We start from the raw sequence: 25,697 nt of genomic DNA on the forward strand, positions 1-25,697 counted from the left end.
GAACCTGGTTCATTTTGTGCTACATATACACGAATTCGTGACTTGTTTGGATCTATTTGTTGAACTCGGTAGTAGCCATCGACCTGCAGGCCATTGTGAATATACAAATGTTAGATGGGGCTGTTTTACTTGGTGTGAATGGTCCGTTGACAGTTTCAGAAATAACCTGAAAGATGTGTCATTTCTGTATTTTCATGTGGTGTTGAATGGTTTAGAAGCGTTTCTTTGAAAATGGAACCTGGGGGAAGTAATCAGCAAATGCATGCTAGAAAATCGCACCAATCAACAAGAGGGTTAGGCAACTTTGCTACTATAGATGAATTTACTAAGGTAGGTTATTCAAACATGAAAATTGCATGCTAACTCTCAACTGTTTATTTTACAGAACGGTTTTGCATTAATCGTTGAAGGGATAAGATCCGTAAACAGTTTCCCTTCGGGTGCTCCCCGGGATTTGTACTGTGCATACCCCACATTTTGTAAAGTCGTTGAAACGCAGTCCGACCGCATCTTGGGAATAATATCGAGTGTCTTAAAACAACAGAATGTCAAAGGAAATATTCAAAGGTAGGTCTTCATTTCAGCGGAATTTCATAATGGTCTTTCTTTTCATGGGAAGTTGAAGTAGATTTGATGGGCTTCGGAATTGGCATTTAAGATTTACGACCGGGTTATAGCCTGTCAGAAAAATTATCAGAAGATATTTTAACACTTTTAACAAAATTGGGCCAAATATGTCTGCTTAGACATAAGCTAAAATAAGTAGATCCCAATGTACTAACGTCTTCAGTCAACAAAACTATCAAATATATTGGAAGCTGTCCAATAAATCTATTTAAATTTTCCCCGATTTCAAAACCATTTCCTTGTTAGTGAAGAATTTAAATGGGTCTGTCAGACGACTAGCGATAGGTTTGCACGATTTCTTGCTTGTAACCGTTAGAACATTGATAATTGATATTTTGATTCATATTCAACAAAACGTGTCTGGGAAAATTTATCTTTTTACCGTATTGAAAAATCTGCTGTTCTTTTTCTTCAGCCTTTGTCCCTCCTCGATTTGATCGGTTACGGCATTTGGCTCTATCAAATGCCTGATCTGGATGCAACCTCGATGCTTTTAAATCCCCATCCAGCGTATCGAGCCAACGTTGTTTCGGCCAACCTTTTGGTCGCTTTCCGTCGACCTCGATATGTAGACCAAGTGAATTCTTGTTAGCGCGAATGACGTGACCACACCATCGAAGACGCCTCTCTCGCAGTTTTTCCACGATCGTGGCAACTCCATATCGATCGCGGATATCCACATTTCGGATGTGATCAAAACGTGTCACGCCACTAGTCCAACGTAACATCTTCGTCTCCACTACCGCAAGACGCGTTAAATTTTGGATTTGAGACGTTAGCTGATACGTCGATCACAAAGAACACCAGTTGTGGAACGCCACTTCATCCAAGTTGCGTTAATGCGTGAAGCAATTTCATAACGCAGTTCTCCATTGACTGATAGCGTTGACCCGAGATATTTAAGTCGTTCAGTTCTGGGGCTGATTGTGCCTGTTTCATGGAGTTTGATCGTCAAAAATTCAGTTCTATTCAGATTCAATCTGAGACCGTGTTGCATGTGGCGATCATTCCATTTTTGGGCAAGTTGCCGAGATCATTTTTATCATCAGATGCTAGAAAAACATCATCTGGATAAAGCAGTGTATAGCGCGCTGGACGTTGGATGTCCCGTATGACATTGACAGAGCAAGAAAAAAGAGGAGTGGTGAGAGGGCGCTTCCTTGATGAACACCAACAGAGACACGAAGCGGTTTTGATCGTGGTAGAGCAATTGAACCCAGCGCACGAATTCTTCTGGCACTAAGTGTTGTCGTAATGCATACCATATGAGCTCGTGTGGTAGACGGTTAAACGCTTTCTCTAGATCCAGAAATGCAATGTAAAGAGGGCGATGCTTCTCACGGTTTTTCTATGAGTAACCGCGCAGCGTGTATTGCGTCAGTAGTTCCGCAGTTCTTGACAAATCCGGCTTGTTTAATGGTTATTTCAACGATTTCGCGATTACGGTTGTCAAGAATGCGTTCAAAAATCTTCATGGTATGGGAAAGTAACCGAATCGGACGGTAATTTGATCATTCTCCTTGGGATTATAGTACTTTCTTGCCAGTCAGATGGTGTTCTATCTTCCTGAATAACCCGATTAAAGAATACAGCCACGCTGTTGGGTCCCAGCTCTTCGCTTTCCAGAACTCAGATGCGATGTCGTCAGGTTCTGTGGCTTTCCCCAATTTCATTCGTTTTATTGCCTCCTTGACTTCAGTTGCGTTAACTGCTCCAAATGTCGGCAATTATTGTGGAAGTGAAGGATGAGCAAATTCTTCAGTTGAAATCTACTCGAAGTATTCTCGCCATCTATCCGTCGCGGCTCGACGGTTGGTAAGCAGAGTATCCTTCTTGTCATTAACGCAACAGAAGTGTTCGATATCCTGTGTGTGTTCGTTTCAGCTTTTGGCAAGTTGATACAGATCTCTCTCGCCATCCCGAGTATCCAGTTTATTGTAAAGATTTTTGTAGTGGTCCGCTCGGGTGACGGCAACCGTATTCTTTGCTTCACGGTTGACATTCTTAAAAATTTGCCAATTGGCCCCCATTTTATTGTCGGGAAACCAGTGGTAGGGGGATTTCACAGATCTTCATTTCAACATCGTCATTCCATTTTCTACGATTTTCGCACATTCGTAATGGTTCGTAATCGCGTAAGTGAGGTCATTTCTTCTTTGTTCTTACGGAATCGTCACCAATTAATGCGCGGCGGGACAGTGCGTTCCTCACAATGTTTTATCGATTGCTTAATTCGCCGGATGACAATCAACGGCCGATGTTGAGGTGCGATGATCTTATAGGGAACGGCGTTTCAATCAGTGACGATGGTAAAATGTCGGCGTCTTATGAGAATATAGTCGATTTGCGTTTTACTGTTTCCACTATAAAATGTAGGAAGATGAGACAATCGTTTGATGAACCATGTATTCATTAGTCCAAGGTCATGGGTGTCCGCAAAATCGATTATACGCTCGGCACCCTCGTTGCGCGCTCCAAACCCCTTTCCCCATGGCACCTGTTACCATCTGCATATTTACTCACATGACCCTTAAGATCGCCGGCAATGATAATGATAATCAGCAGGCACGTGACAAGTCTTTTCATTGAGAAGTTGCCAGATGGCATCTTTCTCGACTTCAGGTCGACCTGTCTGTGGTGCGTATGCGGCGAAGAAGTGAATAGTGCTATCAGCTGATATAATGGTGAGTTTCATTAGCCGATCATCAAATCGTTCGACTTCTTTAAAGGCATCACGGAAACCCTCTGAGATGGTAATGACAACACCATATTGAGCATGTGGGCTACCAAAATAGAGAAGTTTATAGGCATTTTTACAGCGTTCGCGTTCAATGTCGCAACTTTTGGCACCAGACCATCGGGTTTCTTGCAGAGGCAGATTTCAAGATGCCTTTTCCGATGGGCTTGCGAGTTCCTCGGTTTTTTCAGTTAAGGTGCCAACATTTAGCGTGCAGATACTTATTTTTTAGTTCAGACTAACTTACTTACGTCGTGACGCCGTCCATGCGTAAAGAACGCTTATCCCTTTCCCGACAGGACCGTGGCCCCGTCCTGGCGCGTCGGCTGAGGTGGACGCCCTAGTATTTTGCCGAGGCTTATTACTCGATCTGATCATCTTGTTTCTAAACACATTGGATGCATAGTGTTCAAAATTTGAAAAGGATTGGTGCAGTAATTTTGTTGTTATGATAGACCCCGACTTTGAAAAACGAAAAGTGAGTTTTGGGAAAAACGCTTTGAACTTTTGAAAATAAAAAAAATTGGAATAAAATGTTCATAAGCGAGTTTTACTGGCTTCTTCACATCATCGTTGCTAGGTCCATAAAGGATGTTGCTATAATCGATGATGTCTAAAGCACTTTTTGCTCCTGTCTAGGACGAACCCTGTCTTCTTCAGTCTGTTTTTCAGCTCCCGGCTCCGCTCGACTTATCGCGCTCATTCATGAGCGCTTGGTCCATGGCTGATTCTCATGCCTTGCGTAAAGGTTAATAATTAAGAACTTTCGTTGAAGGTACAGGCTGGTACATCAGCTGCAATATCAACGATGACAAATGTTCCACTCAAGCGTTTTGGTGAGATTTTTCAAAAAAGTTTGTTCGAACTCTCACTGTTGTTATGCATAAAACTTCCGACGCATTCAGTACATCCTTGGGAAGAGCACTATACGTGTTTTTGAACGAATTCAATGCATTCGCAGCTGCAGCTTTTTGCTACTCTAACCTCGAATAGGCAATCAACGATTACAGAACCTAACTGACCGGCCGCATCCAGCATGTTGAATGCATTTAATATTAGTCTCATATACTGAATATGTAATCTTAAGGTTTGAGAACAGGAAAAAGGCCACTGGGGGCCGGATCTGGAGAATATGGTTGAAGCAGAGCAATTCAAAGCTTAATTCATGCCATTTTGCCATCGTTTTCATTAATTTGTGACACGGTGCATTGTTTTGGTGAAACAACGCCTTCCTTTTCTTCCTCGATTTCATCCTTCAACTCCCCAATAACACTATGTATTAGGTTGTTGCAAATTAAATGGCCGCTTTGGTACTAAAATTTCAAACGTAAGGTGTAAGCTTTACAAAAATTTATTTATTTAATCAAAATAGGTGGCAGTCGATTCAAAGCACTTCGCCCAGCGAGATTCAGGGGCATGTATGCCAGTTTTATAGAAGTCCAACTGTCGGGTGTTGATAAATTCGTCGAAGGCAATTTTGACAGCCTCTTCATTTCTAAATTGTTTTTCCGCCAAAAAATGATCCAAATGTTTAAAAAAGTGATAGTCGATTGGCGAAAGGTCCGGTGAATATGATGGATGAGGCAGAGTCTCATACTGCAATTCACTCAACTTTTGAATCATTGTTCTGGAAACATGAGGTCGTGCAGGAGTATGACACCATCTCTGTTGATGCATCTCGGCCATTGAATACTGAATTTTTGGTGCATTTCCTCGAGCTGGACACAGCATTTCTGTGCATTTATCGTTTCTCCAGCTGCCAAAAAAGAATAGTGGATAACTCCAGCTGTAGACCACCAAACAGTCACCATTACCTTCTTCGAATGGAGGCTCGGTTTTGGTATATGCTTCGGTGGCTCATCAGCATCTAGCCACTGTGCTGATCGGCGACGATTATCGTATAATATCCACTTTTCATCACATGTCACTATTCTGTGCAAAAAGGGATCGCTTCTGTTGTAGGAGAGTAAAGAACTGCAAATTTCCTTTCGAGGGGCCATGTTTTGCTCCGTAAGGGCATGTGGGACCCATTTGTCGAGCTTTTGCACCTTTCCAAGTTGTTGCAAGTGCCGGGAAACTGTCGAATACTGTGCGCCCAGTTTCTCTGCAATGTCCCTCACAGACTGACGTGTGTCGGATCCGACTACCAACGCAGCTCGTCGTTGTCAATCGATGATCTTGGATGTCTACGTGGCTCACTTTGAAGGTTTACGTCGTCTGACCGGAATTTTTCGAACCACCGCCGTGTGGTTCGTTCGCTTACCGTATCAGTTCTAAATGCGTTGTTAATGTTCCTGGTCACTTCCGCTGCTTTATGACCGAGTTTGAACTCATACAGAAAAAGTATACGCTTTGGCTCTTTTTCATCCTTTTTTTCCTTTTTATTCACTGTTATCACAACGGTAGTCAAAACTGAAATGACTCCTTGAGGAGTATTTATACTTCATTATCCGACACCAACAGCGCCAACTGGTCGTGGTTTGATACAGGAAAATTACAACTAACTTTACTTGATTGCCAAATCGGCCATTTCATGTGCAACAACCTAATACTAGTCGCTGTTGATGGTTTTTCCCTTCCCAAGATGGTCCCAAAATATTGATGGCATAACCTTGTCAGTCGACCGTTGTGTCTTTGCACACTTTGGAATGAGTTCTTCACGTGGAGTCAGCTCAGATGGCGATCGTTTCGATTCTGATGTGGATAAGGCAGCCATGTTTCTTTCATTGTCACATATCGTTGGATAAATTCGGGTTTTTTATGGAGGAAGAACTTCAAACACTGCTCAGAATCGTCAACTCGTTGTTAAGTTCGTGTGACACCCACTTTGAACAGAGCTTTCGCATACCCAAACATTTACACCATACACGTTTTCAAATTATTTTGTGGTGCAGTTTTTTTCTCCTAGCATAGCCATGCCCGGATAGCTGAGTGGTTAGAGCACAAGGCTGTTGTACGGAAGGTTGCGGTTCAAATCCCACTGGTGGCAGTGGGATTTGTATCCTGATTTGAATTCGGATACCAGTCGACTCAGCTGTGAATGAGTACCTGAGTCAAATCCGGGTAATAATCTCGGTCGAGCGCAAAGCTGACCACATTGCCTCCTATATGGTACTGTAATCCTGTAATGGTACACTACGGTCTTGAATGAACAGACTTCAAAGCCCAGAACAATTGGATTGTTGCGCCAATGGTTATTTTTATTATTTATTGCTATGCAGGATATTAAATAAAAGGTCCCGATTAATACTTTCCGAATATTAGTTTTGATACTGGTTGCAAAAAGGAAGTGACCGGGGGTCTGAAAGAGGTCAATTGCTTTAAGGATCCGTTCTCAGAAGTAGAAGCGAAAAATCTGAATGGAATATAGGCCCCGATATACTCTCCGCTATGACATCTGTTCAAATAAAGTTGATAATCGTATATTCGTATATTTTGAAAATTTACTGTGCATTCTGTTTAAGTTCATCCTAGATCCGGACAGTAATATATGTCCTCATATGAAGCATCATCCTGGAAAGTTTGGTAGAACACCTACTATTATTAGTAAAATATTTAAAATGTCAGTATCACATAAAAACAGTGGTGGAAAACTTCATCACAATCATTGACGCATATGAGGCCAGCTGTCCGGCTAAGACAGTTAAGTCATCAAGGAATGTACCATGGTGGAACAAGAACCTGGCCAGAATGAGAACAGAGGCACGAAAACTCTTCAACCGGGCAAAACAAACCGGGGACTGGCAGAGGTATAAAAATGCACTAACTGCGTATAGCATCGCGATCAGTGAAGCGGAACGGAACAGTTTCAGGGAATTCTGTGAAGGGATCGAACAGATCATAGAAGCAATCAGGCTGTACAATGCGGTAGTCAGAGACCGGGGAATATCCTCTGTCTGCTTGAAAAAGGAAGACGGGGTATTTACTGAGAATGTGGAGGACAGGGTACACCTGCTTCTCAGTCCTACCCCTCGGTGGCAGGCGACAACATTCTGCCTGACACCCCAATGACGAATAAAAGGGGAAGGAACGAGGGCTGGAAACTAGCAAAAGAGGTATGCTCAGAAGCTAGGCTAAGATGGGCAGTTGGAACTTTTAAACCATTGAAATCCCCCGGAGTAGATGGCATTTTCCCAGCACTCATCCAGAGAGGCCTAGGAATTATCTTAGAGTCTCTTTTGAGTGTGGTAAGGGGGAGCATAGCACTGGGATACATACCAACGGCATGGAGATGGGCAAAAGTGGTCTTTATTCCGAAAGCGGGTAAAAAGGATCCTTTTCACCCTAACTCTTTCAGGCCAATTTGCCTAACATCGTTCGTACTCAAAACGTTCGTACTCAAAGGTCATAGACAACTATATTAGAACTAACGTTCTAAAGCGTAAACCCCTACATCATTGTCAGCACGCTTACCGGGCAGGACGGTCAACTGAAACTGCTCCGTATCAGCTGACAGAGGTACTACGGGATGCCATAAAAGCAAAAGAAATTGCACTGTGCGCTATTTTGGATATCGAAGGAGCATTCGACAACACATCGCACACAGAGATACAGGATGCCCTGAGCCGCAAAGGAGTGGGAAACACCCTGGAATTCTGGATGGGCAAAATGCTAGAAAGCAGGTAAATAGAAGTACCGACAGGTACAAATTCTATTATCATGAACACCACTCAAGGCTGTCCATAGGATGGGGTACTGTCGCCGCTGATGTGGAGTATGGTAGTGGATGAACTCCTGGACTGGAATTTGGAATTTGGAATTGTTTTAATCTGTAGGGACAAATATGGGTATGTGATAGAATCCAAACTGGACTAAAGGTTACTAGCGCCTGGTGCAGGAAGGTGGGACTGCGGATCAACCCAGCCAAAATCACCATAGTACCATTCACAATGAGGCGTAAGCTTGATCACCTAAGAACCATAACGAGATGCAGGCAAGGAGGGCAATATTTAGGATGTAATAGTATGAGTGAGGCCGGGAGTTGCCTAAATCGAAGGAAAATTGATATTCTTTCTAGGCGGTATCCTGAATTACTATACCAAGGGATAACATGACAACGAGATTTCACTTCGATAAGAAGTTTGAAATACGTTGGAGTAACAAGGCAAACCGGGAGAGCGTGGCTGCGACAGTCGGTTTAACCAGCAACTTTACTTGGTACACTGACGGATCCCTCAAAGCAAAGCCAATGGGCAAGTACACTAGCATATTCCAGGCGGAAATATACGCCATAGATAAATGTGCCTCCTTTAATCGGCAAAGGAACTATAGGGAGCAGACCATAACTATTCTCACCGATAGCAAAGCAGCGATCAAGGCACTTAGGTCCAACCAGGTGAACTCTAAAGTGGTATGGGAATACCTTGGAAGACTGAATACACTCGGCTCGTCCAACAAGGTCTGGATACTTTGGGTTCCAGGCCATGCTGGTTTGGAAGGCAACGAGGCAGCGGACGAAGTAGCCAATAAGGAAGCAAGGACGCCTTTACACGGTGGAATCGGAATAGTTTCATGGCTATGAATCTAAGAAATGAAGAGGAATGGTTGAGGGAACTATACTGGGCGGGCCTACCGGGGGTGGAGCAGTCCAGGGTGCTTATTGGGGGATACGAACCCATATGCACAAAGAACTGCTTAAACCTCACCAAAAAGAACCTCCGAATCATAGTGGGACATCTTAATGGCCATAGTCGGCTGAACTATCACCTAGGGAAGCTGGGGATATCTACGGACACTGCCTGCAGGTTTTGGGAGGAGGATGACGAAACCTCTATACACGTCCTGAGACAGTCTCCGCCACTTGTGCAAAGTAGATCAAGGCATCTGGGAGAACACTTAATAAATTAAGGGAACATACTAAAGTTCCTAACGGTTATAGGCCTGCTGAGATCCTATGATCAATAGGTACACTATAACCAGTAAGAAGGGCACAATAGTTCTTCAAGGACGCGATGCGACTTTCCCTTAACAAAATAATAATAATCACATCGCATTGAATATCGGGTGTATTCAACGTATATACACTACGAGCTACGTTTAAATGGAACCATCGTGTTCCCAAATATTCTTACATAAAAAAAATCAGCAAAACCTTTTATACTTGAATCGCCAAGCTCCCGTTTTCCGGCTTGTTTTTTTTTATATTTCACAACTTAGTAAACTTTTGATAGTTGTTTCATGGTATACAAAATCTAACTTACCTTCTCTAGAATTTATAATTTTAAGTGCCTCTGTTGCTTCTAATTCTCGAGTCATGTTTAGAATTTTCAGTTAAATCTAAGAATTTAGTTTGAAGATTTATTCCTTTCCTTTTAATTAATTTGAAACTTTATTCACAGACGTCAACAAGATGAACAACTTGAATTACTGCAAGAGTGTAACGATGCGATGCTGGAGCGTATAAACTCTAATCTAGACGATATTGCTGGGATAAAGAAAAATCCTGAAACCATAATTGTAGAAACGCAACTGGCAGATATTTCAATCTCACAAAGAGGAAATGCAGAGAGCTGGAATGTGTTGAAGAGAAATGAACTTCCCCGTTCAGCCCGGTAAGTATATTCATACAACAAATCAAAGGTGTTGATTCTATTTTCTCCTCCAATCGTTTAGTCAGTTAACTGGTATGACCGTTGAAATTGTCGAAAATCAGTCTTTTAATAGAAATGATTCTTTTTTATTTTCAACTCTACCAAATTTTTGCAGTCTACCCTCCATTTGCGAAAAAATGTATGATGATACAAATGAAACGATTTACATTAAATTGTGAACTCAAACACCCAGAAACTTTCTAGACGTTTTCAATGCGCTATTCTCGGTGTTGTTTAATGAAAAATCACTCTCTTTGGCTTGTGCCCTGGCAATAGAGATTCCTTCCTGGTTTCATGGAGTAAATTTCACTGAAGTGTTCAGTATATGATCAATTTGGAAAACGTCAAAAACTAGTCGCGTCAACTAGTTTATGTAGGCTTTATTTCTGTTGTCAAAGAAACAATCATTTCTACATGTTATGAAAAATGTTCTAAATAGATTTATAGTTAAGGAATTGGAAATTTTTTTATTACACACCATAAATTTGTCGGAGTACAGGGAATGTGACAATATTATGGCCATTATTAAAAATATATGGTGGTAGTTCTATACGGAATAATTCACCACACACTCTTGACAATGATTTTTTTTTTGATTTTCAGGTTGCTCACTGCGAAAAATATTGCAAGGCCACAAGCAAATTTCAAGGTAGCAGTGGATAATAGTTCATTAACGCCATTCGTGCCAAAGATCAAAGATAAGCCAAATTCTTTGAAACCGCTAGCTATATTGCCAGAATACGATGAAAATGGCATAGTTGTAAGGTAATGAAATTTATAAGTAATTTTTTCGGAGCGGTATTGCAAAACAGTGTTTTTTGCTTCCAGTTATCTTCATCCCTATGAATTTGAATTGATGAAACTGGAAACTCCGAGAAATCTCTTGACGCCCATAGATGAACCCAAGCGGCCTCGTGATATTGAGAAGACTCCTCTTATTCAAGTTGCAGATGAGAAAGGACTAAAGGATTTACTATATGACCTGAAACATAGCACGGAATTTGCAGTTGATTTAGAGCATCACTCTTATCGGACCTTTCAGGGAATAACGTGCCTCATGCAAATATCGACAAGGCAAAAGGATTATATCGTTGACACATTGTCTTTACGAGATGAATTACATGTCTTGAATGATGTGTTTACGGACCCTAAAATATTGAAAATATTTCATGGTGCCCTTAGTGATATTGATTGGTTGCAACGCGATTTAGCTTTGTATGTGGTGAACATGTTTGATACGTCAGAAGCTGCGAAACTGCTCGGATTTCCGAGGTTGTCGCTGGCATATTTATTGAAAAATTATTGCAATATCGAAGCTGATAAAGCCTTCCAGCTTGCTGATTGGAGGATAAGGTAATAGGCTTTTCTGATTTTTTATTTTCTCTGAATTATCATTAAGCCTAGACATAACGCCTTAATTGATTCTTCTCCAGACCTTTGCCGGAAGAATTAATCTCATATGCACGACAAGACACTCACTACTTAATTTACATATACGAACAACTTCGTAATGAGCTGTTGAAACGTTCGAATTCGGAAGCAAATCTTCTGGTCACCGCATTCAAACAAAGTACTGAGGTCTGCAAAAGGCGATATAAAAAACCGAAACTCACTCCGGACTCGCATATGGATATTTTTAGGAAATCGAAACGACCATTTGACAATCGGCAATTGTTTGCCTTGAAGGAGATTTTCGCGTGGCGTGACAAAATCGCTCGGACGGAGGATGAAAGTTGCGGTTATGTTTTGCCTAATCATATGATGTTGCAAATTGCTGAAAGTTTGCCGCGTGAAATGCAAGGGGTGCTAGCTTGTTGCAATCCGATTCCACCTCTTGTTAGGCAGCATCTGCACTTCTTACATCAAATTATTTTGAAGGCAAGGGAGCAACCTCTAGTAAAGGTAAGTCTAAGATGAAAACATTTATTTTTTCTTAATTTCAAGAAATATTTAAAATTAAAATTTTCTGAGATCTCAAATTAATTTGGCTATATGTGTGTGAGGTAGAATAGAAAATGTGCCGTGGATCCTCCGTTTCGTCATTAGAGAATCCCTATTCTGAACATACGTTCAGCTAGTAAATTATGATCAATTAGAATGCCCACAATACTTCGCAAGTTTTTCTGCTTTTCGATAGGATAAACTTTGCAGTATGTTTGGTTTTGGCAGGAAAAGTTTGGTGTGTCTAGCAGTATTAAGGCTTTGTTACTTCCTAGTATGGGAAGCTTCTTCGCGGGCTTGGATGCTTGTTCCGGTTCTGGCATGACGGAAAATTTACCCTCTTTTGCTACGGCATCCGAGATTTCAGTTTCTACATTCCTGAACGACTGCTGAACGCTTTCAATGCAGCTGGACTGTTGCTACACTGCGATGCGCCTGGTCTTCAACCGCTTGTCAATCACTCACGTCGCTGCCCTTAGGATCGCATAAATATCAGCTTGAAAAACCGTTGCATATTGTCCTCACGTTTCGTTTTTACTTGAGAGGTAGACCCTGCTCCAGGACCCTATTCTGTTTTTGAGCGATTGATGTAGAAAACTTCCATATATCCCGCCACTGGGGCTTCCCAGTTTTGCCTACGTTTCAGGATAACTTCATGTTTTCTACCAGACAGATGCATGGGGACCCGGGAATCAGAAAGCATTGTAAGAACTGGATTCAGTTCTCTCAATTATTTTTCCAATAATCTCTACCCTTCACTTCCGTTGTTTCCGCATATTACCCTATGAGCTGCTCTCATTACAGTGCTTTAATATACATAGAGTGACTCAAACAATTGATCACGATTTTGCTTACTGAAACCACGTATGGGTTTGCTTGTAAAATGTGATGAACAATAATGGAAATTCTAATAAAATGTTTGCCTATTGTTGTTGTTTAGGAGTGAAAATAAACATCGTTTAAAATGGATAATATTGATTTTGAGGTGAAAAGAAAAGGAGCTTGATATAGAATTAAGTTGTTCAAATTTTCGACAAATTAGTAAAGCTTCAGCAGGACTTGTTCGAGGAATGAAGAAACTGGTAAAAAAGGGTCTTATGCATGGACAGATTATAACAACATTGCATTCCTCAATCTCCAATGCTAGTAGATACCGTCAACAGTGCAAAGTATTGACAATGAAGAATTCGGCATGCAGAAAAGAGTGTCTTTTGAAGACGATAAGATGACGAATCTTCGGACAAATAACACTTGGGAGTCGAAAATAATGTTGAAGACGTCAATAGAACCTTCCAAAATGATGACAAAGTATTTGTGTCAATTGAAACAGTGCGAAATATTCCAAAAGAAAGCGAATTCAAAGGGCGTCCAAAGGTGAAGCGGCCACTTCTCATAGTGAGATATAAAAAGTGAGACCTAGCTTTTTGAATAAGAATAAATCCTATACTATTGAGGATTGGAAGAAGGTTGTGTGGTCGGACGAAACGAAAATTAGTAGATTCGGTTCCTACAGTAAGCAGTGGACAACACAACAAAACAGTGAACAACTGAATACCCGATATGTTACATCTACTGTAAAATTTGGCGGTGGTTTTCTGATGTCATGCGAATTTACGAAGTGAAGTGATATTGGTCAAAAAGTACCTACAAACGTTGATGGTAGGTGGACAATTTGTCAGCAAGCATTACAAAAAATTAGTTGAGAGCATCCTTGACAGAATAAGTGCTTAATTGCCGAACGATACTAGGGTATATCCACATTACTACCTGAGGCCTAAGTCCCTATTTCAAGGCAGAGGTCCGCCTGCACAGCCCATAAGCTGTGAGACCTCTTTTCATGTTTACCTTTACATGTTTGTCCCAAAGAAGCTTTTTGTTTAGCATAACTACCAGATATTATACTTCTTCTCTGAAAAGAAAATGTCATTCAGTTTCTTCCTTTTTGTAAATAATACGATTGTGGTTTTATTTGAATTTACTGAAAGTCGGTGCCTAAGACACCAATTGTAAATCAAATCAACAACGCGTTCTATATTTTTACACATCCTTCCGAGATCCCGACCAACAACTAGCACAACAACCCCATCTATCACTTCTTTGGGGTCAGTCCTCCGTCGCTTTTGTTGTTATGTAGCGATCAACAACACAGCAATCCCTGCGTTAGCAGAGCATATATCCACTTAGTTAAAGTTTCATCGACACCATGCCCTCTGGAGGAAATATAGAGCTTTGCCAAAAGCGCACAGTCAAGCGTTACTTGAATTTCCACAAACACACCCATTACGGCTTTAATAGTTGCGTCCTCTATCTTTGAAACCAAAAAGTGAAAAACAAACAGAATTTTCCACGCTGGTAAGCGTGTTGGTTTTCATTTAGTGGGTGCGACCTTAGCACTTTCCCGCGAATGTGATTAGTGTCTCCAAACATTTCAACGAAAATGATGTTAATCTGATTTAAGCCTACCCAGGCTTAAGTATGAATATTACCTTAACCTTTTGCCAAGAGGTAGGCACGTGGTCCAGAGCAAGATATCTTCGAAAAATCGATGTTTCTCAATTGCTCTATACCCTTTATCATCCCTGGATAGATGCTACCTATGCCAAGTGCTTTGAAGTATTTAAAAGGCGGTATAGTAGCTCTCGCTTTGTCATTGGTAACCACCGTTCTGTTGAAAGGTCTGCAAAAACCACCCATTTCTGTCACCTGTTCTCCCGGGAGGTACACTTCGAAGAGAATACCGACTCAACTCTGGAGTTCGTAAAAGTTCCATCCGGTTTTCTAAAAGAGTCCGACTTGATCGACTCACTCCTTTTAAGGACTCTGCAGAGCCTTAAAGTCTCTCTTTCGCCTTCCAGTTTCCCACAATATTTGAGCAGACCCAACAGATGTGGAGAACAACGTCACTGGGGAGTCTCAGATTCTCCCCGTACACCAGCTCCACGGGACTTGCAGCAAATTTTTCGGGCTTGGATTTTCGTCGGCCAAGAAAAACGAGTGGCAGGGCCTGCGACTAAGAACGATGAATGATGTCGAAGTCCATTGTGTGCAAATGCTTGGTAGCCCGAGGGAACAGTCCTACCCCTTTCCTCACATGCTTTGTAGTTTTGCACTTCTTGCGTCTGGCCCAAGAATTAATGTCTTTGTTCATGGACGGCCAGAAATACTTTGCGATGACTAACCGATTCGTTGTCCGAATGCCTGGGTGCGCGAAATCGTCAACGGCGTGAAATGCTTCCTTTCGAAAATCGACCGGAATATATGACGTTCGTCCCTTGTCTGAGGTCTCGCAGTATATACTGGATATTGAGCCGAATATAGGAAGCTCCCTAAATGTGTATTTGGAGTTGGTCCTCAAGTTCTGAAGAACTGAGTCGTCCTGCTGTGCCTCTGCGATTGCCGGAAAATGGACGGTGGTGGGGATCTTGACCTCTGCAACCCGTGACAAAGCGTCAGCAACCACGTCATCTTTTTCAGACACGTGTTGAATGTCGTAAGTGAACTAGTTGGTAAAACTCAAGTGCCCAAATTGGCGAGGGGATGCTTCGTCGTTCTCAGTAGTGTTGATGTAGTGCTGAACATCATGCTTAATGGGCTAAAAAAGACTACGCTCGGTAGTGACGTTGGGTATTTTTGAAGAAGTGCGCGAATACGTGTGTCGGCAAAGTCTTTAAAAAGATTGGAAAGGGTGCTGGGTGAGCAGGGTGAGATTTTTCTTGGTAACCTAAAGGACAGGGTGGGGCCAATGAGGGATCTATTTTGAATATCCACTAGCAAACCATAGTGGCACAGTAAATTCGCGCCTAAGATGGGTATGCTGATGTCTGCGATTATGAAGCGCCAAGAAAACATTGGTCGAATTCGTGAACTACGTGCGGATCGACGAAGAATTTGCTACCGCGAGCTACAATGATTGTAATATTAATTTAGAAGAACCGATACTTCACCGCTTGTGTTGACCAGATAGTTGTGGCGGCTCAAGTGGTCGTAGATTGTGAGGTGACGTGGTGCTGTATTTCGAGTAGCAGTCGCTAGAACTCCAGACAAGTTTGATTTTTTTGCTGAGAAATTGCAGGGGCTGGTTCATTTTCTAGTCTTTTCAGCAGTGACTGTTAATGCTGCCACCATCTGCTACAGCTGAGCTACCTGCCTTAAGTTGTCGCGGGACACTTCACCAACCATGAGTTGCACGTGGACCTCATGGATTTTCTCTGCAATGTCGGCTAACGTACCCAGAGATCCCGAATCCACACACGTCAGAATGATCTGTGTGCCCTCCGGAAGCCTCTGCAGCCACGTTATGAGAGGCCCTTCCAAGTCCTCGAGCGAGGTCGATCTTATTATAGCCAATGTCGGGGGCACGACCAAACGGGTCTCCTTGGCTCGACTAAAGTCCTTCGTCCAGCAAGAAAACGCGACCAGGGCGAGAGGCGCGCGAGGCATCCGCTTTGGCTTGCGGCAGCCGAGTTAAGGGAGCTGCGCGTCTGGTTCCTTGCTGGAACCCCCCTATGTATTGCATTCTATTCGCTTGCAATAGTCATATTAAGTTGTAAGTAACAGTGATCTGACAGTGGGACTTCGTCTAACATTCACCAATATTTAATCAACTTTGACAACTTTGGAGTACAGATTCTTAGGTCAATTACTTCACTTCCTCTTGCAGAGGTTCACGGTCATCAGATCAGCTGAAGTGATCAAATGAAACAACTCTCCTCTTGGATTACATTTGCTCTTGCCCCAACAAATATGCTGAGTGTTCGCATTACAACCCATTAACAGTTAAAAGCCACTTGATTCTGCATACGCTACCAGAATCTTTAGTTCTTGCGTCGGCGGAGGACACTAAAGAATCATAGGGTAGGTTAGTGGAGGCAATTATGTCGTTTTTCCTCTTGACATTATTTTACCGCAACTAGGTCCTGGGAAGAGAATTGTCTTACCATGGTTGCCCCTAACAATTTTTACATCAGTTCGCAAATTCTCCGTCGTAAGGATCTCTCATCGAAGAAAATCCCCTTTATTGATCCAACACCACAAACGAAGTCTGTGTACTAGAAATATATAAGGGCAGTTCTGCAACTTTGCCAGCCTTACTGCCAGTAGATAAGAAGAGATTTTGGCATGCTGCAGGTTAATTTTAATAATCTTTATGTTTGTAGACATAAATGTAGCCTAATGTGAAAACCGATGCTAACTGAAGAGTCTGTTGCGTCCAGTGTGGATCTTTCGGGTTTACCAGCTTGTCCCCATCCATCGCTGAAAATTCCACTTTCTTGCATCTGATTTCTCTGGATATTGCCACAAGTTGTCCGGATAACTGAGTGGTTAGAGCGCAAGGCTGTCGTACGGAAGGTCGCGGTTCAAATCTCGCTGGTGACAGTGGGATTTGTATCGTGATTTGACGTCGGACACCAGTCGACTCAGCTGTGAATGAGTACCTGAGTCAAATCAGGGTAATAATCTCGGTCGAGCGCAATGCTGACCACATTGCCTCCTACAGTGTTCTGTAGTGTACCGTTACGGTCTTGAATGAAGTGCTCTAACACACTTCAAGGCCCTGATCCAATATGGATTGTTGCGCCAACGATTATTATTATTATTATTGCCACACATGATAGTGTATTAACGCCCATTTGTTCACTTCCAACAAACCTCGTCTTCTTTCGCAGTACCTTTTGTTCTGAGTGAAATTATGCGGTGTTTCCAACGATTAATTAATTGAAATAATAAAAACTTGTTGTTTCTTTTTCGTTGGTGTGGATATTTATTCTTGCAAATACCGATATTTCGGGAACCACTTGTTCCCTTCATCAGTGCTAACAAGTTGTTAGCAACAAGAACCACTTGTTCCCTTCATCAGTGCTAACAACTTGTTGCTAACAACTTGTTAGCACTGATGAAGGGAACAAGTGGTTCCCGACATATCGGTATTTGCAAGGATAAATATCCACACCAACGAAAAAGAAACAACAAGTTTTTATTATTTCAATTACCTTTTGTTGTCGTTGGCTGGTAGCTTTATCAGATTCACGCATGGATCCGTTTTCATATATCAATATTAGACCAGTTCCGTCCTCATCACTAGCTTGCTTTTTCCACTTTTCCTGATAGAGGCGGAAGAGGCAAGATTTAGCCTGTAGTGCTCTCTCCATTGCAGCTGAAATTTTCTTCTGGCAAGCCGTCCCCTCCTATTTTCTGGAAGAATTAGGCATCAGTGTCACCGATAGGTCGGCCGCAGTCAAGTTTTCAGTTCCTCTTATCAACGAGAACATGTCTTCCACAGACTGCTCCGTAAATCTGTTGAAGCCTTTCAAATGTTTTGGATACCCTTTGTGTAGTGATAAACTACTACGTGCTTCCCCATTACAAGGTGGTGCCCGAGGGGGAGATCGATTTGGTTAGTTGCAACTTCAATATTTTACCATATTTGTTTGTTAAAAAAGATTTGGCCGGTAATTGTTGAGTGTGCGTTGTATGTTAACTGGCAATTGCATGCTGTCTTGTAGTAAAAAATTCGCGTTAAGATTGATTTGAAACTTGGAGAGAAATTTCAGCAGATTATTAGGATATAATTCAAAGAAAGTTTTTCAAACAAAAATTTCAATACTACACATTTGAAAGTCAAGTAGTTACGAATGTGGACTTGCCTTTACTCACGCTAGTTAATGACGAAAATCTTTATAATGGTTCATAGTCCGCGATGATGAGTGCAGTATATGCAAGGTAACTCGTCTCTTATCGAAACACGATATCGTCATCCGGACGTAATTTCAACCGCCGGTTTCGCTTGCAAATCTGTATTCTGTATCTGAAGAAACTTATTTTCGGGCTCTGTAGCTGCAGGTGTACATTAATTTAAGTGGTAATGGGACTGAGTTGTATGCATCCACTTGTGAAATTCATAATAATGATCTCGTTGCCCCGAATAATTCCGGTCGTCATGGATGCTTGTTTATGAATTTGTGTTTGCCTCGTTGTTGTATGTGCATCATTTGCACAGCATGAAACTGAAGTACAGTGCCAGTGAAAATAAAGGGAGTGAGAAAAAAGCAGTAGCAACGACTGTCTATGTGTCATATTCTCCACGAATGAGTGAGCAGAGACATACATACAATTTTCAATGAATTTTAGCCTTACCCTGGTGGAGTTTACTTCAAATACAACTAGAAATCAGACTCATCAGCATGAAAAATACATATGGCAGTGAAGGTAAATTTTTTTTTAAATATGAGAGAAGAAGTAATGTATTTGAAAAAAATAACAAAATGGTCGTCTGATCGTGCAGGCATAATGCTAACATATCAAAGTTTAAACTAGTATCAATTTAGGAAACGCACGATGTCTTTATACCTTGAGATGGATCATAAAATGTACCGATTATATCAACGCTTTACTATCTAGTATAAGGGTTTTTCTGTGATTAAATGTGAATGCATTTGACGACCTTTGAAAAACGAAGGAATGAAAGGAATGTGTATTTTATTAAAGTATTGTAGCGGAAATCCACTAGTTAGTTGTCGACGTTAGCTTAAATCTCTTTCCGCCCAACTGTTCATTATGTATTTAGTTAGAATATAAATAACGGAAACAATTGTAATCAGTTAAATTCTCCGATTGACATTCGTTCCAAATATTTCGAAATAAATTTGGCAAAATAAAGACATTACTAAGAAAAAACATAATCAGGTACTTTATTCATTTTTTTACGCAAACATTCGCTTTTCCAAAAAGCAGAAAAATGAGGCTTTCCAAGCACGTAATCTGCGCGAGACGTATTCGGTCTTTCAAAATTGTAACGTATTACGACGTACTGTTGAAGCGGTGCAGATGAGAATTGACAAAAATTGATTTTTGATAACTGATTGTGTGGTCCCTGCTTTCTCATATTCTAGACTACGACGTAAAGACAATGAGCATTGTTACTGTAAACAAGGAAGTCTATCTGTATTAATGGACCAAATATGCACAGACCTCATGTTTGGTCCATTAATACAGATAGGAAGAACGCTGTCATTAGCAAGTAGGTAAGGTAGCTATCTTGGCATCTAGGTCCCTTTTCCTGTTGCAAATTCAGTGTCTTTTTTCAAGGCTAACCATTTGATGTGAGGCCAATTAGTCACCTTCTTAGTAAACGATGTCTCTACCTTCTATATCCTTTACTCTGATGAGCCACTTTTTGAGTTGGTAAGGTGAAGGCTACCCTCCTGCTTTCACTCGCATTTAGTTGACAAGCAACGGTTGTCTATTCTATGTTATAGTTATTTGAGGATGTAATCCATATTTCAATGTAAGGGCCAATCATCTATATTATAGTGAAGTGATCCTTCCACAGTTTCAGTTATTTGTCTGGCGATGAAATTATTATTGGAACATGGAAGCACAAAATCGAAATAATTTTGATTTTTGACATCTTCTTTCCATGACTAGCACTTAACGTACATGACTAGCATGCTAAAATGCTTTTTAAGGTTTTGTGTAAAATAAAACTTTATTAAAATCGGTTTATTGTCTGTCTGTCTGTCCGTCACACGCATTTTTCTCGGAGACTGTTATAGCGATTGACACCAAATTTGGTGGAAAGGTGGGAACTGTGAACGCTCATGCATACAATGAGTTACATCCTTTTACGTCGAATTTAAGGGGAGGTCCCAGGTGTACATTCAAAAGGGGGTATACATTTTTTTCACCAAATATAGTCATGTGGGATGTCAAAAGAAAGGTCTCGATTAGAACTTTCCGATGCTGGCCTTAGTTTTGACATTTGTTGGAAAGGCGGAGAGTTCGTTGGGTTGAAAGTCGTCATTTATTTCACGGGGCCATTCTCAAAAACTGCCTGAACTGAACTGAAAAATCTGAAAAAAATCAAGAGGCTGCCACTATATGAGGTCTAGGCTCGGAAATACCTTCCATATCGATATCCCTTCAAATAAAGTTGATAATAGTATATTACTATAATTTTCAGTAATTGGCCGCAGAACCCCCCTTAAGTTCATCCTAGCACCACGAAATTTTGCAGCAATGCAGGCTATAATATAGAGCTGCCAAGTTTGGTGGAAATTGCACTATTACTAACAAAGTTATAATAATATAGTGACAACTTTGACATTTCTTTGGAAATTCAAGATTTTGACTGTTAATATCATCCGAAAGTGGATATTCTCACATAATATATGCGTATATTACGTACTACGTAAAAAGGGGATAAATTCACACTCAAATGTATTTATAAAAGAAATACACAAAATCTTTCATACCTGAAGCGTCCAGCTTCCGGTTTCCCGACTTGTTTTGTTATGCGGTACAGAGTGTTGAGATCATGGATGTTTTTGTAGATGCCGAACAATAGCGCAAACATCAGAATTTTTATTTTTCAAAAATCTAAACAACATTAAATTTGGCAAAAAAGGCATTTACTACAGTAGTGGGGAGTGCTAGTAAATTTTATTAGAGCTAATCAACACAAAATGACGACTTCCCAGTGTCTTCACAGATACTTTTTTTATAGCTGTGTGGTTGCAACATTTTGAAAGATAAAGTATTGAAATAAAGAAAATCAATTAGGCACCTTAATATTTTCGACGCTACGTTGGATTTTTTAAATGATTTGTGTAAAAATGGATTGTTCTGATAAAAGATTAAAAAAACCGTTTAAAAATTGTTCACAAATTATTAATAAAAATTGAAACAATATTAAAGGATGAATCCCACGTAGTGTCGTGGAGAAAGTTGTTCTGAATATACAATAAAAATTTCAAATCAATTGAACAAAAATTGTTCAAGATATCAGTCCGGCCAATTTGCAATTTGTTTTCAGAAAAACACGTTTTAAGTATCGAAAAAATGTGGATAAATTCGTTTTACATTTAATCTGCAATACCTGTACTACACAACTGGCCTTCTACATTATTGTCCTTTTCCGGCCCTCCCTTCCTTAGCCAGTTTTGCGTCGGTTCTCACCTGTTTTTCCAGCGTTGAACAAGAATCTATCCACCTTGCTTCTGCGTTTTGAGTCGATCTCAAAGCACATATAAGGGTCTGGTCCGATTTTAATGTCCACACTGTTCAATTATTGCATTATAGATGCAAATCCATCATTGAAGATACCGATGGAGATATTTACATCTACATCTAATATTACGTTATAACTTGAGCAGATCTCGGAGCCAATACTTACACGGTGGCATTGAAAGATTCATCACTATTTTGAGTGCATCCCCATATGCAAAACACACTTTATTTTCCTTCATTGTGCAATCGAATTAGTGGAAATGATAGCAGCAACTATATAAATGCACCACTTATTACAAAGCAAAGGTTAAGAACCAATTCAACATATCCAACAGAACAGGAGAGATTCTACAATTCACGATACCAATTACTCGACCTAAATTGTATTCATATGGAGCAATGAAAAGGACCCCGCAATTTAAATTCTTACACATTTTATCACGTGTATGAAGACAAGTATCTAATAAAATTGAAGCAATCTTTCATAAAAAGTGAATGATGCCCATGCATCATATGACGTTTTTTAGGGTCGATGTTGGCTTCTTTATTATTGTTTACAGGCATTTTAGTTGGGATTTCTAACAGTGGGACGCAGTGCGCTAATTAACGGCCTACGTGCCATCGCCGATTACTACTCTCCCTAGAATTCCATTTTTCAGTTATTCTGGAAAAGTGAAAACCATTACATGGCATAGCCGCCAATGGAGTATCTTCTCTTAGACTTTGTCCCGTTCGATACTAAGGTCGGCTCGCCTGGATCGACTGGGTTCGAGTGGAGTCGAGGAGCTCTCAAGTGACCATCTAATGCATTAAGCCATCGCTGTTTCGATTGACTTGTGAACCGTTCCTCATCGAGTTCTATGCTCAAGCAGATTTTAGTTAGTGGCCCCGAATGAAGTTGGCACCCTTCGAGTCGAGTGACGTCAAGTTCGATATGGTCTTCGTCTCCGGGAACAATGCCCCCGAAATATACAAATTATTTCCGTCTTCAGTGCTTTGTCCATTGATGTACATGACATAAGTTCCGTGCCCATTACCTCGAGACTTACCGGTTAAAAGAGTACAACACCCTAGAATGGAGAGGTGCATTCTGAAATTCACGTTCAAATCGGAGAAAGTGAACATTCCGCAGCTCGACACAATTGTCGAGTTGCGGATACGTATTTCAAAAACTAAATTATGTCTTATGCGTAGATATGTGTAGATACAGCTTATGAAGGCCATGCGTATTTGTCACTGGCGCGGAGATGTGTCTGAACTATTCTGCTTGTGGAGTGTGATTTGTTAGTCAAAATTCAATCTAAAGCTGGCTCTCGAAATGCAGTGCTGCTTCACAGATTCCTAACAAATAAATCAACTTATAAAATTAGATTTCTTGCTGCAGTTGTGTGCACATTCAAGTTCAATGCTACAAACTGCAGACAAGAATTTCATAATACCACAAACGTGAATGGGGCTAGATTCTATTCGCGAGTCAGGTTGCACTAATTGTGAGTGGAATCTTAATCTACAGGTCACTGACTAGTACTATTTGTTGGATTATTATTATTTTTTGTTCAAATTCGTCGAGAAACATGGGAGGCAATAGCACCAGGGTCGGAGTATTTACCAAGGCATAGATAGGATGGGACAATAAACATTATTATTTGGAATTGGTTAATAGGCAGTCTGCAAAGCTAGAGGTGTCACCAACGGGATGATGGAATACTAATACTCAATTAATGTTGAAAATATAGGAGAACTTACTCCTAGCCCGACATTGGAAAAGATAATCCGAGACTCGGTAGAGAGCATCAGAAGTATCATCCGCATGAAATCCATTTAACTACTTGTCTATACTAATAATGTTGGTATTATGAGTAGGAAAGTAGCCTCAAAAGAAACTTTCATCCAGATTGAGTAAGCGGCGCAGTATCTGAGATTGTACATAAAGGAAAGAAAGAGTAAATTTATGGTTACGGTATACGTTGGGAATTGTGATGTACTGGTCCATTATAGTTTCCGTTGTCGGTCTATTGTAATCTGTTTTCTTAGGTAGTCCGGAGGAGTCTACGCTATTCTAGTGTTCTGTGCCACGTGTTTCTAGGATGAACCACTCGTTTGCTGCTCTGGGATGGTGTTTTTGTCACCCTTTTAATAAAAATGTCTACCGATACCTAGTGCATAAGTCGCCGTGTTTCTTCATTCTAGATTGTGTCGTAGAAAATTAACGGCCGAGAAAGATGTTAACAAAAACTTGGAGCTTTTGAGTAATAGCAGCTCAGAGAGAATATCAGAAGAACTTCACCTTGATGTTGGTGTTTAGGTATTTGCATTTTCAGACTTTAGATAAAGCAATTAAGGTGGAACTAGCGTTGCTAATACGTTAAGTAAGACCGAGTTCGGTGCCATCATCAGCAGAAATAAAGCTATCAGAGTTACTAGTGATCAGCATTTTCAATGCTCTATCAGACTGAGAATCTTGATTTTATTTGTATTTATATTCAATCCGGCTCTGCTTGTCTAGTTTTTCAAATCTAGAGCCATTTGACTACAGCCAAACTCCGATGTGAAACCAAAAAGGTGTCAACAGCATAGTTGACGTGTGTGAGAAGAGATGTCATCGTCCATTGGAGCCCCCCATGTCCTCCGGACAAGGCAGCATAAAAGGAGAATATGGTTGCCATTCACCTCTTGGTAGGGCATAGCGTGTCAACTCCGCTTACGCGTCATCGTACACGATCCTTTGAAATGCGTTTCAACTTCTTCTGGGATTTCCCGAGACGCCCGCACTCCTACTGTTCTCGTCGGTCATCTTGGTAGAGTGGGTTCCACTGCATAGCGTAGCCAACAATGGAATTATTGCCCCTCCTTAATGTATGACTTATCCATTGCCACTTCCACCTTCTGGTTGGTTACATTGCCCACGGATAACTGGGCTATGTACCGAACAAGTTTTATTTTCGAGATAGTATCAGCTACGATGATACATTCTCGACAAGTTTCACGGAGGCTTGGAGTTTTTGAGTGACAGCGGGGGATCACTTTCTATGTGCTTACATATAGCAGCACAGAAAGAACATTACTTCAGAACAGTCTCAACTTGATCTTGGTGTTGAGATAACTGTCTTTCCAGATTTTAGACAAGGCAGCGAAGCGGTTAATGCATCGGGTAACATCCAGTTCCGTGTCCGGATGGCCCAAGTGGTTAGAGCGCTGGGCTGTCGTAGTGGAAGGTTGCGGTTGAAACCTCACTGCTGGCAGAGTGGTGAGAGAGCAAACAAATATCAGCGTAGTCGAGGTGTTTGGGGAAGGGTGTCACCCAATTAAACTCGTTCTCCGGACAGGGGAGCATAAACAATGGCACTATAACAAACATAAATAATATTAGTGGTAAGATGCAACCCTTGAACTGTGTTTTCGGCTTCAAATTCCTCTGAGATTTTGCCTCGATGCAGCATGTGACATTTTCCGGCATCATATGTCGCTCTGATAATAGTGGTTAGCCTGTTCAGGCTGTCGAAAGCCGTTTGGAGATCGATGAAGAGCAAGTGAAGCGGAGATTTGAATTCCTCGCATTGGTCCAAAAAGATTCGATTGTTGATGGGGTGACTGCATGAGGATCCGGAGAGGAAATGAGCCTGCTCTCTGCCTATCATCTGTTCGAGGTGTCCCTTGATGCGTTTCAGGATTATTTTTACTGTTATCTTAGCGACAGCAGGGAATAAGCAGATATCCCTCCAATTGTCACACTAAAAACGGGTGCTCTTCCTTGGAATATTAATGATCATCCCCTACTTCTATTCTCTCGGAAAGGC

The 25,697-nt window shown here is 41.1% G+C and overlaps 1 protein-coding gene across 2 annotated transcripts in view; it reads left to right on the top strand.

Annotated features, from left to right (window-relative positions):
- Nucleotides 1-151: 151 nt before the first annotated feature.
- Nucleotides 152-25,697, top strand: part of LOC119651966 (exosome component 10) — a 29,926-nt gene continuing 4,380 nt past the window's right edge. The window contains exons 1-6 of one of the 2 annotated variants that reach the window (XM_038055853.1): nucleotides 152-330; nucleotides 386-567; nucleotides 9,703-9,915; nucleotides 10,558-10,719; nucleotides 10,783-11,307; nucleotides 11,388-11,856. In XM_038055853.1, coding sequence (XP_037911781.1) covers nucleotides 232-330; nucleotides 386-567; nucleotides 9,703-9,915; nucleotides 10,558-10,719; nucleotides 10,783-11,307; nucleotides 11,388-11,856 — 1,650 coding nt within the window. In that variant the 5' untranslated portion in view covers nucleotides 152-231. Of the gene's footprint in view, nucleotides 331-385; nucleotides 568-9,702; nucleotides 9,916-10,355; nucleotides 10,493-10,557; nucleotides 10,720-10,782; nucleotides 11,308-11,387; nucleotides 11,857-25,697 lie in introns of those variants that run through there. The other variant, XM_038055854.1, reaches the window with a different exon arrangement.

Source organism: Hermetia illucens, chromosome 3 (genome assembly GCF_905115235.1).
Source record: "Hermetia illucens chromosome 3, iHerIll2.2.curated.20191125, whole genome shotgun sequence".
Taxonomy (NCBI): Eukaryota; Metazoa; Arthropoda; class Insecta; order Diptera; family Stratiomyidae; genus Hermetia; species Hermetia illucens.